The sequence below is a fragment of the Juglans regia genome, chromosome 6 (genome assembly GCF_001411555.2).
Source record: "Juglans regia cultivar Chandler chromosome 6, Walnut 2.0, whole genome shotgun sequence".
Lineage (NCBI taxonomy): Eukaryota > Viridiplantae > Streptophyta > Magnoliopsida > Fagales > Juglandaceae > Juglans > Juglans regia.
The window spans coordinates 20,376,333-20,389,325 of NC_049906.1; the positions used below are offsets into that span (position 1 = coordinate 20,376,333).

The 12,993-nt window shown below is 35.1% G+C and overlaps 1 protein-coding gene across 1 annotated transcript; it reads right to left on the bottom strand.

Moving 5' to 3' along the window:
- Window positions 1–1,954: 1,954 nt before the first annotated feature.
- Window positions 1,955–12,379, bottom strand: LOC108985235 (peroxisome biogenesis factor 10). Its single transcript, XM_018957446.2, has 11 exons — window positions 12,142–12,379; window positions 12,025–12,056; window positions 10,830–10,919; window positions 10,330–10,424; window positions 10,005–10,212; window positions 9,585–9,654; window positions 9,404–9,482; window positions 8,497–8,630; window positions 3,618–3,712; window positions 2,684–2,775; window positions 1,955–2,583 (listed from the first exon to the last, which is right to left on the bottom strand). The coding sequence occupies exons 1-11, from the start codon at window positions 12,362–12,364 to the stop codon at window positions 2,481–2,483; spliced, it is 1,221 nt and encodes a 406-aa protein (XP_018812991.2). The 5' UTR covers window positions 12,365–12,379; the 3' UTR covers window positions 1,955–2,480.
- Between the last annotated feature and the right edge of the window lie 614 nt (window positions 12,380–12,993).

The following is a 12,993-nucleotide window of genomic DNA, read 5'->3' on the forward strand; positions in this document are numbered from 1 at the left end:
GGAGGGGTTTCTTGAAATATTCGAAATACCTTTCTGAAACGAGAAAGAGAGATGCAGCAAAAAGCGAGTGGCAAAAATGTGGCAATAGGCAACAAGTTCATTAAAATTCCATGATCATGATGATTTGAGGCCAGTTTATACAACACATTAACATGATCTGTTTCAGCCCATTCAAGCTTTTGCAAATGCGTTCTAGTACTACTCCCACATCGCACTGCTTTAACTCCAAACAAATTGTTAAGATCAAACCCTAACAGAGAAAGGGATGAAACCCTAGCAGAGAGAAGCAGTCGAAGGGTCTAAATTAAAACCTCTGTTTTATTTAAAAGATCAATTCCATGTATTTGTGTAGTACAAAGGTGAAGTGAAGTACAATATTTATAGTATGTACAAATAAAGTAATAATGTGAACATAAAAGAATTCATGATACCCCCCCCCCCCTCTCAAGATGAAGAGTAAATATAATGTACTCTCATCTTGGTTATTAAATGATGAAACTGTTGATGGCCAAGAGTTTTAGTCAACACATAAACAAGTTAATGATGGGAAGCCAAATGAAAGGTCTTAATAATTCCAACTTGAATTTTGTCTTGAATGAAATGGCAATTCAATTCAATGTGCTTTGTTCTTTCATGGAAAACTGGGTTGGCACCAATGTGTAAAGCAGCCAGACTATCACAAAAAATTTTAGCACTATTAGTATGTGAAACACCCAAATCAAATAAAATAGTGAGAAAACAGATAATTTCATAAGTAGTAGAAGCCATGGATCTAGACTCAACTTCTGTGGAGGATCTGGAAACAGTGGACTGTTTCTTTGTCTTCCAATAAACCAAAGAATCTCTAAGAAAACACAATAATCACTGGTAGATCGATGACTGTCAAGGTAAGAAGCCCAATCAAAATCGACAAAAGCCTTAAGGGATAAAGCAGGAACGCCCTTTACGTATTGTAAAATTTTGTAGGCTGCTTGTAAATGGGGTTGTCTTGGTTGAGCCATGTATTGACTGAGCCTATGAATAGAATATGACAAGTCTGGCCGTGTCAATGTTAGGTAAAGAAGTCTACTTACAAGTCTACGATAGACAATAGGATCAGGCAATAAATCTCTTGCCTTCTTACTAAACTTGATATTTTGCTCCATAGAAAAGAAACAGGTTTAGAGGCAAGAAACCTAGCATCTTGAAGAATTTTCAAAGAATATTTTATTTGACACAAAGAAATACCAGCAAGAGACCAAGCCACTTCTAAACCAAGAAAATATTTGAGCTTGCCAAGGTCTTTAAGCTTGAACTTGTCATCAAGTAAAGACTTCAAGAGTTCAACAGACTTTAAGTCATTACTAACTATAAGAATATCATCAACATAAACAAGAAGGGCAATAAAAGATGAGCACGTAATCTTGGTAAAAATAGCGTAATCAAGTTTAGATTGTTGAAAACTCATATTGAGAATAGGAGCTGAAAACTTTGAAAACCATTGCTGGGAGCCTATTTCAAACCAAAAAAAATGAAAACCAGGAGGTAAAACCATATAGACTTCCTCAGATAAATCCAAAGTATTATTGACATCAAGTTGTGTGATATGCCAACCTTTCACAGTTACAATAGCTAAAACAGTTCGAAGAGTAGCCATTTTAGCAACATAAGAGAAGGTTTGAGAATAATCCAAACCTTCTATTTGAGTATACCCTTGGAAAAACAAAACAATTACAGTTTAACTTGGAGAAGTAATAAATTTGCACACATCTTACACAAATTTAATCACTATTTTGGCTTTATATATTATTACGTAAGATTTACTTTACCTAAAAATAAATTACAATTGATTGATCATATTAAACCTTGTCAATGTATAGCCTTGATGAAAATAGTAAAGAGTTGTTCTTGAAGAACAAGCATACAATCCAATAGCTAGACCTAATGAGAAAAATCCTAGCGAGCTAAAATGCTATTTTTCATGAATAATATAATTTATATGAAAAAATAAGTCACGTCTTTCTGAACAAACTACACTTTGTTGTGATTTTAGTCATGTTTTATTTTAATTTATTAAAAAAACACAATGTGGGCTTTTTCCGCCCCGAAATTTTACATCTAATGAAAAAAATTCACCCTCTACGTGCATTTCCAAACCCATTGTAGAGAGCTCTGTCCATCACCATCTTCATTTATCTTAAGTAGTGAAGCAAACTCTTATCAAGTAGTAAAGTCTAGTGACCTTGATCTAGAGCCGCTTAGCCTTCCAACCCAGTCTCAACAACGCAGATTTCAGGCATTTGAGACATTTGAGAAAGCCGTCACTTGATAAAAGTTACAACAGTGGCCATTTTCAACAACCCCAGAACATAATTCTCTGAGACTGATAACAATGGCGCCTTGCCATCCTCCGCATTGACTTGTTAAATTGCAATTATATTTGATTATATGCCATTCTCTGCATATATATCAAACAGACTGCAATCCAATATAATCAAATCCTAGAAGTCCGAATGATATAAGCAAACTAGGCTTGAATGAGTTATGGGGGTCCGACAAAGAGGGCATTCAGGCTTCTCATTGCACCACTCCATGATACAGTTCCTACAAATAGAAAGTGCAGAAAAGGGTGAAAAGGGAGAGAGAGAAGAATGGGGGAGGGGGCACAGCAGCAGACTGAATAAATTATTTAAATAGATAATACCAGCAGAACACGTGACCACAAGCCGTGGCCGTTGGGTATTGACGATTACTCAGGCAGAGCGTGCATTTGCTAATCCCAGTCGTTGCTTGGGACTGCCAAAGTTGAAAGAATGATTGGAAAACATGAGTTAGTCATCTATAAGCCACTTATAAGATATCACAATACAACAGACAAATCCAATGAAGCCCCTCAACTGAATCCATTTACATGTATGATATGTAAGTTGTGACACTTCCAAATGAAGTGGATCAGTATCACCTCTTTCATATAAAAAACTCGACTTCATTTCTATAGGCTCACCAGCACACCCCCCCACAAAACTTCGATAGAGAACTTCATTCAAAGAACCAAGAACTGATAGAATTGTTAATGTCACCACTCAACAAAATGTTCTTTTTTCATTGATCTGCTCACTAATATTTCCAAAGTTTTATGCCTGAATTTCTTCAAATCTTGGCAAATAAAGCCTAAATGATATACAATGAGTCAAATCAATTCACCACAAGGACCTAGTCTTTATGACTTTGTGCGTTTCGAGTTTTATGAAGATTGACAAATGTTTAAGCTCTTCCATGAGGCTATTCTTTAAAGAGTATGATCTATCAGATCAGAAGTTTCCTCAAAGGGCATTGTACTTAATTTCTAAAATCATTTGTTTCTGTAATCTGCATTAGATTGATGAGCTTTTGACCAAATCCACCCGTGAATTAACCCGACAAAGTTGAAACACGAACAAATTATTGTACTGTACTTCGATATTTGGCTATTTGCTCTTTGATGCCATTCTATTATACTTCTGCGATTGAAGTCAAACAAGAAGGCCCGAATTTCTGAATGACACTGGATTTTTGTAACTCCCAATAACAGAGAAATAACCCCCCTTGCCCCTCCACATCAGAAAATGGGCTTAAGTAACAAGGCTGCAAAAATATACCTCAGACGTTGAAGAAGAATCAGATACCCAACTTCCTTTGTTATTATCTGCAGATATCAAGTTGCCTTCCTCATTTAAAACAGGCAAACCTTGCACTATAAACCCAAAATGGGAGAGATTAAATTATACTCCTGTAAATGGGCGAGGCAAAACAATTTGCCAAAATGGAAATAGACATGCCAAAAGTTACAAATGAAGAAAGATGGTAGTTAATTCATCTTCGTCAAGAACAGCAATATTTAAAACTAATTTTTGCATTAGCTATTTTCAGGAGCTCCAACAGGATCACTCTAAATTTGAAAAGTTGCTATTTCCATTTCAAACTCTAGTGGTCAAACTTATGTGGATAACTGCAGGTAACCTCTGATAGCATACATACATTGATAGGTACACATGCATGCACATTCAAGGAGAAAATTCAGTACACATGATGATGAAAAGTGAAACAAGAAATATGGCTAGTGTGTATAATCATAGGAAAATAGGCTACTAGGCTTCTTTTTTCCCCCAAAGACCCTCGTTAGTTACAAAGAAACAAAGGTAGCATTACTTTAGAATATATCTGACTTCATGTTACACCCAAGTACATATAGTTACGAAATTAGAGTTTTATTTTTTATCATTTCAAAATATGCCTTTGTAACTTCCAGACCCAAATTTTTTTAGGCTTTATAAGTTTGGACCACGGGCCCAATTTTTTTAGACTTTATTATTTGAGGATCTAGTATTGAGGAGATATGATTGGATATGAAATTATGGACCTAGATTCAAAATGGAGTCGGTTCGGCCCATTAGGCCCATATATGGATGGATAAGCCCAAGTATTTTCTAGCCAAACCCATTTGATTTTTGGCTGTTAATTCGTAATTATTGGAACCCAGCCCCATTTGTGACTCTTAAATGAATCCAAAGAATAGCAACATATTTACCCTAGAACTCCTAGCCATTAGGATTCTTAGAACCCCTTTTCAAAATAAACTGTCACAGCCCAAAGAAGAAATTGAGCCGTGGACGAGAAGGCCATGGGCCATGAGCCAGCGTTTATATTCCTGTTATGTTATTAGTTGCTTTTATTTACTTTGGGCTGACAGATATTGGGCCTCGGCCCGTAACATTTGAATCCGCTGCATTTAATTTTCTTGTTGTCTAGCTAGGCACAGTAAGGGCATCACAATGTAAGAAGCAGTTCCCTGCTCAGAAGGGGCTATCAAAAATATACTAGATCTTTTCTGAATTCTTCTTTATCTTCTTCTTCTTTGCTGGATGTGCTCCCCTTGAAGTGAGCGAATCTTTTAGTGTAATTTTATCAAGCATTTGGGGTTGGTATCAGATAATTGATCCTGATATGGCTGAATTGAGTAATGCAGAACTTCATCTCTGTTTTCAGAATTATCATCCTGCAATCCATGATGAAATACATAGAGATCCTGGAAAAAGGGTCCTCACAGTAAAGTCTTTAGATGGTGAGAATTTTGTGAATAGTAATAAGATAGTTTGTAAATTTTTTTTTATAAATAGTAAGATAGTTTGTGAATTGTAGTGAGATAGTTTGAGTTAAGTATTTATTGGGTTTTGGGAAAAGGGAGAAAAAGTTGAATAAAAAATATTATAAAGTTAAAATATTGTAAGAATATAATTTTTTTAATACTATTTTTGTTTTGGGATTTGAAAAAGTTGAATTATTTTTCGTGTTTTGTTTAAAAGTTTGGAAAAGTTGTTATGATTAGTTTGAAAGTGTTTGTGTTTGAGTGATGTTTAGGAAAGAAATGAGATGAGACGAGATGAGAAGAGATGAGATTTAAAGTATTTCCAAACAACCCCTTACTCTTGGAAGATGATGTTACACCGACAGAAACAAGGGCATTTGAAGTGGGTATCTCTTTCTTGATATGGGCATGAGTGAAGATTTGGGCTCTATAAAATTAAAGGAATAGAAGAAAGAGGCTACAGGTTCAACAGAAGGAAAAGAAAAATCAGTAGTAATAGACGAGATCTTAATTCATGATGGTGAAATCTCAGAGTCTCCAAAGGATCTAGTGGATTTATCTTCAGTCTCTAAGGTCACCGGCTCTAATCACAGTAGAGAAACCTCAGAAGGCTTCTTGATGGTGGCGGATCTGGCTCTTTCGGCTTTGTCAAAATCACTATTTACTTCTGACCCGACCCCATCTTCCACAGTCACAGCTAAAATAGATGAACCAAGAAACCAATATGGAACCTTCAATCCAGGTGGTTCAAAGATCAGTGATGTGGAATCAAAGGGTGAAGATGAGAACGGCAGTAAAAGTGAGCAAGAGGAGGATGGTGGTGGGTCAAGGAAGCGGAGGGTTACAAAAGAAAATAAGGAAAACCCACTTCATGTGTTCTGTAAACTGAAGAGGGAGTATTATTATACGGGTACTTTCCATGGAAATCCGTCTTGGTGTTTGAGGTATGGTTTGTCACATTCTCTGAGGAAGAATATAGATGAGTTGTTTTGGTTGGCCTGTGTTTCATTAATAGATCAATTTCTTCATGAGAGGTTAATTGATGAGAAGTTTCGGTACAAGAATCTCAAAGTAAAACTAAAAATGAAAGATGAGTGTGGAAGATTTTTACCCGAGTACGGGCTTACTATTTCTATCATAGTAGTTTCTTGTGGTTACATGGTCATCGCTCAAGGGTGTCAGCAGCAGATGTGGTTGAATCCTTTGTGAAATCGGATGGCTCTTGTGCTTCCAAGCAATTTGGCGTAGCTTATGATGCTCTGTCCTTAAGCAATAGTGATAAGTAGGAAGCGGGAATGTAACATGCAATTAGGACTCTACAAAGCGTTATCTTCATCTTTGGGACTGTCTTCTTTGATCTTCAGAGTATCCTTTATGTTGGCCTTGTGATCTTTGGTGGAGGACAATGGAAAAGCCTCATAGGCTTGCAAGGTTTAGTAGACAAGAATTTCACCCTCCAGTTGCTCGACTTATTGCAACCTTATTGGCTCTTTGATAGAGGAAGAGAAAAAGAAATGGCATCTGCCACAGGTTTAGGTGCAGTCCCATTCTTCTTTGTGGAGCTCGATCCACAGTGGGCTTGCAAGGTTTAGAATGCTAGACAAGTTCACTAAGAAATTAGTAACATCTAGTACCTTGTATAGGTAACGCGCTACAAGTTGCAGGAAGCAACGTTAAGAGATAAATAGTATGATCATATAAATACATGCGTACTGTGAATATTATTGTTATGTATGAATATATGATGTGCTTATGATGATTTTTTTTTTTTTTTGATAAGTGTGCTTATGATGATTATCCACACTTAGCTAAGAGAAAAGTCAAGGTTAGATTCCTTTCATGAACTTTGATGAAATATGAGATTATGCATGAATGAATGAATTTGTTGTTGATGGATTGAATGTTACTAAAATCATATGGAAGCCATGAGATGTTCAAGTAGTAATTTAAATCAAGTATGCCATGTAATAGATAGCCAGATTATGTATGCCATATTCATGTAGTACTTAAATCACGTATGCCATGTTCATGTACTACTTGGATCATGTATGCCATGTTCATGTAGTACTTAGATCATGTATGCCATGGAATGTCATAAAATGTTCAGATCATGTTATGTTATGTCATGTTATGCTATGCCATCTACAAGAAAATGTCATGTTATGCTATGTCATGAACAAGAATATGCCATGTTAGAAAAGTTAATGAAGCCTAAGAAATTCTCGTGCATTAAGAAAGATAAGAAGTTTTAATACAGTGCCACGGACTCGAGCATAGTGAACCACAAGTTAAGTGAAACACGTACTCAAGTATGTTTCACTCCATGTTAAGAATAGATAAACAAGTTATTATGCATTCACGTTACATGTTTGCCATGATTATGTATGCTTCTGCTCATGTTAATGATGAATATGTATGCTATATGAGTATGTGACGATATATAGATGTATGTAAAGTTTTTCAGAAAGTTGTGTTACATGTATGATTGTAAATCTGTGATGTTGTATGTATGTTGTGAAGAGTCTTCAGAAATTAAGTCCATGCTAGGCCAAATCATATTTTACGGTATGATGTGCTACTTACTGAGTATTTGACTCATTTTTGTTTGTCTTCCTGTTTTCTTCTTTATTTAATTCTCACAGATAGTGATTATGATGATGCAGAGCTGGATGGCCAGGAGTAAATTTAGTACAAAGAATTAGGAAGGAATAAGTGATATTCACACAAGAATTAGATTTCTTTTATGTCATTCATAGGATTAGTTTATGTCCTTCTACTTTACGTTTAGTTTTCAAAACAATTATGTCCAATTCAGTTTTAACATTTTGATGCTTTTCAATAAATGAGGTATTTCATGATATGAATCTCTTTACCGGACACTATGTTATGAATGTTAGTAATATTTCTATCCTACAGGGAGTGTTACACCCTCGAACAAACTTGACATCCATAAATGTAATAGAAAAGAAAGGTTTTAATTTTATTCATGGAATTTCAAGTCAAATCATTTTACTTCTATGGCATGCAACAAAAGCAAATCAATGGGTATGAAGGAAATGAGTGTTGACACAATCAACCAATAAATATATAAGGAATTAAATGGAGTACCAAAACTAAAAGTTAAAGATTGAATTAACAAATAAAATAAACTAACTAATATAAAATGGTATTTATGAGGATAATATGATGACGTGGTGCAATAGATAACAAAGTAGATGCTTTGAAAATTATATAAATAATAGATTCCTATACGGAAGGGGTGTTACACTTCATGTGAGCTTCGACATCTCCCACCCCCGACAAAAACTCAAAGAAAAAGAGACCACAAAAGGCAAGAGTGTGTGATATCGACATATAAAGATGAAGACTTTCAAGATTAGGGAATCACTAACCTGTTGAACCTCGATGGGTACCAAAGGATGTCTGGTGCACTGAACTTGCAATAGATGATAAATTGCTACGCCGCAATCCTTCAGCAGCAATGATACAGAGCTGAATCAGTAGAAATATTCCTAGTAATTGGTATCTGCATTAAAGCCAATTCAAAAAGTGTATATTTTAGACTGATTAAATCCCATAGCTTAAAGGCAAGATGGAGTGATAAATATATTTGCAACAGTTTTTTTTTCCTCGCAACAGTGAAGAACATACAAAAGTATTTTTCTTGAGAAAATGAGTCACAGCACTGAATTAGCCAGCCAATAGAATCAGGCACTAAATTGCCCATGACAGTGATCACCAATGAAAAGGGGAAAAGGATTTCCAATGGGAGTAACATGTTTCTGTCAGTGAGAATTTCCTGATGAAATCAAATACAAAACTTAACAAGTGATGGCCATCATGATATCAAAATTACCAGACAAAAAGATGCATTTAAGAAACCAAGACATATTGCGATACCCCACAGTTAGCATGAGAGGGTGCTGAATTCGATACAGCATTCGCTAGGAGGAACAAATTCTTGCGGTTTATGATAACTCCAAAGCTTCAATTGTAACATTGACTAGTCCTTTGGAGTATAACTCAGATGTGGCAAGGACTTTCCTTGGATCATTGCATATATTCAAGTTCTGTCCTTGATTCAGCCAATAAAAGTGATTTGGGGTTGATAAGATATGCGATATACGTATCCATTGGATAGAGACATAAGATGACACTGGTAGGAAAAATTTTAAAAAGAAACCTTACCCTCCGCAGTGGACGAGGGTCAGAGAAGGAAGGGTAAAAAACACAACCTATAAAGCAAACCAACAAGCTAGGGAGTTATCATGATTCTATTCTAATACATAACCCCATTACCTTGGCCTTTGATTTGATGGTTTTCCAATGAACACATAACGAATGCCTGCTGCGCGTTTTGATATATGATAATAGAGGCCTGCAGAGAATATTGATAGCAAAATCATAAAAAAACCAGTCCCTCCATAGGCCTTCTGTTAACTTCTACTACCATATATAAACCTCTGAAGGAAGAAATAACCTTCAAAGTAGAAGAACATGAGGTTAGCACGAAGAACCAATTGCAAAACTTCCCGAGCTACAGGGAGCACCTGAATGCAGTAACATAGAACTAAATAAGAAAGCAGTTTACCAGGTGTTCTAAGAAACAATTGAACAAGGCAGTTAAGTCATAATACTAATAACTAAAAAAGAGAGTATAAAAGAGGAGAAAGACAGATATTATTCCACAAAAGAATACACATTCGACCCCCATACTAAAGGGAACAGTCTGTGTCAAATACATTTCAGACATGGGTTCTGTTTAAGGACATATGAAAAGCTCAAAGCAAAATTTGTAACCCAAACTAAATACATATGGAAAGACGACTTAATTCCAAGAGATTATCCAAAATGCATATATTAAGACTTGAATGAGAAACATGTCTAAAGATAACTATACCGTAGGCCATCTTTGAACTGCATACAACCATAATCTATTGAGATTCTCTTTCAACCTTCTCACAAAAGAAATGGACCCTCGTGATGTGGAGGATGAAAGATTTGTCTCCGCCAAAGATTGAACATGGCCGCTTCCTGGAGCACTGTCGTTGTAGGCATCATCAGACTGTGAATCAGCAAGAACGATTCCATGGGAAGCAGCTCTGGAACTGTGAATATGCAATTCAGAAGTATCTATAAGCAACTTTTCAATGAGGGGTAATAGCTTAACAGTTAAAAACAAATAAATGTAAAATTTATAAATCAAAGAGTAGGCACTCTTGAACCTAATTCGTTCTGCAATATAAGGAACTGCTGTCTGGTATAAAATGAAGAGAGCACGTCTTGCTGGAGTTGGAGGAAGTCCATAAGGTCCTGAAACCTATTGAAACAATTACTAACTAATTTTAGATGAAGTGGTGAGATATTAAATACTAATCTCCACATATTTGCAAAAAAATACACAAGAATCCAAACGGGAAAAAGGACCACTGTTGCAGATGGTGTGAATTTCGATATTTCAAGTTTACTAACAAGCTCCATATGATTTAGGTCTTTAGATTGGAAATGAAACATCTTCTCTTACTTGAATTCCTTGTTGACCATCATATAGGAAATTTAGATGATTGACCTATTAATCATATAAAAAGGTTCATGCCATCCAAAGAAAAATGTTACCTTTCCTTGGAAATTCGATTTCATATCTACAAACTAGAAGTTAAAGCCGATTCTGAGAGCACTTAAAAAGTAACAGCTGATAAATATCAAGAAATTAATGTTCACACACCTGAGTGATGTCACAGTATTCCTCTCCCAATGTTTGCTGGCCTGAACCAGTAGTTAATATAAAATACAGCATCTGCCCTAACAGTTTTGTCTGCCAATAAAAACCGAAGGACTCGTCACTAATGGGCCATTCACAACCCATAGCCAAAAATAGATATTATTTAGTTGCATAGTCTATACACTCCCAAAACTAATCTCGAGAAAATTAAAAGGCAAAGTGTTTCTAAGAAGTAAAATTCAAATAATCTATATTACTATAAAACTTCAAACAATGGAGCTTTACTCCTATGAGGCCACACATCCAATGCCTCATTACATTATTAGTACATGAAAATACTCCTACTAGACCACGTCATTGACTCTCTAATTCGATTATAAGTATATGTCATTAAACCAAACTTATTAAATGAAAAATGATACATATAACTAAATTAAAAAGATTATATTTAAAATTATTAGTCTTTTAGTTTTCATAACATGTGCCTTAACACGTGTCTTTTTGGTTTTATCAGCTTCATTGGCATTTTAGTTTTTTAACCAACTGATTCAGAAATAGTATTGGAATTTTAAAATCAATTAAGAAAAATAATTTGATAAGTAATTAAAGAAAAAAATAACATAATAATGAATTTCGAAACATGACTGATGATACTGCAGATAAAAATAAAATTAAAAAAAAAAAAAAAAAGAGGTGCACAAAGATGGTTTCTCAACTAGTTTTTAAAATTTTTACGGCAAATGGTATAAAATGAAACAGAAACATTTTATATATCTGTAGAATATTATGACCATATTCAAAACAACTAAAATTAAAAAAAAATAAAAAATTATAACATTCTGTTCATCCTTTAAATAATGTTACGATCCCACATTGACTAAGTATGGGATTAGTTGATGGTTTATAAGCTCCTAGGCACCCTTCCCTTGTAAGCTAGTTTTCAAGGGTGAGTTCTACCTAGTGGGTTCATAACAAATAACCATACTGGGATTAGTTTTAAGTTACTGCCAACTTTAAAGGTATTCTACAGAAACATATAAAACTAATAAAAGCATTATTAAAAAGAAGTTTTTGGCCATTTTGATAAATTATTAGACAGAAGAAAGCAACTATATTTTTGCTCAGCTATACTGAACTTTTTAAACCTGAATTCTGTTTTTATTCACGCGAAATGAAAACCGAAAATTGAAAAGCTAACCTCGCTCTGATAAGCTACAGCAACCCTTGTACCTACACCATAGAAAGATGCAGTAAATTTAAAGTGAAAGAGAATAGGGAGAGAGTGAGAAAGGGGGAGAGAGAAAGAGAAGAGGACCAAAGAGGTGGCGAAAAGCGTCGCGACAGGCCTCGTAGACGAAGGAGGCGTATTGGTCGTCCTTCTCCGCGGCTCTCATTATCTCCGGCTGTGCCGCCAGTGGGAACCTTCTTGGTATGGACCCTTCTCTGCTGCTCCGACCCGATTGCCCACTGGACCCCGGGTCCCGTGAACCGGGTGCCTCCTCCCTCCCCAATCCCATCTCTCTGAAACTTTTATCCATCCAACTTGAGCACCCTCATTTTTGTTTTGTATAAAGCCCCGAAAGGCCGAAAGCAAATGAGACGACATCGTTGCATTCACCAATTTTTATTTTATTTTTAATGAAAAGTCTGCAAGTTTGCACACCAAACTACGTACTGATATTGACATGTAAAGTATCAGTTTAATAAAACGGTATGAATTAAAGATAGAAATAATTTTTATGAGACAAAATGTCTTCTTCTTCTCTCAAAATTTTTCTTTTATTTTGTTTTCAATAAAAAAAATTATGTTAACGTTGATACGAGGTTTGGTTCGCCAAACTGCTTATACCTTAGCAAAACTCTTTTTTTAATTAGAGACCTCTGAAGAATTAAAGTAAAATTCAACTTTTGATTTAAAATATAAAACTAGTATGTCTTCCACTCTTTTTTCATTCCTATTTTATTTAGGGTGGTAGATTGTATTTTTGGATCATGTCGTGTCAAATCACGAAAATTTGATTATATAAGTCAACTTAAACCTGGCCTATTAAATTAAGCGTGTCAAATTTTCAATCTCTAACACAACCTCTCATTTAAATAATAGATCATATCGTGTCACTTTTTTAATAATTAATTAAAAATATGTTAACACGACACGATTTATTTA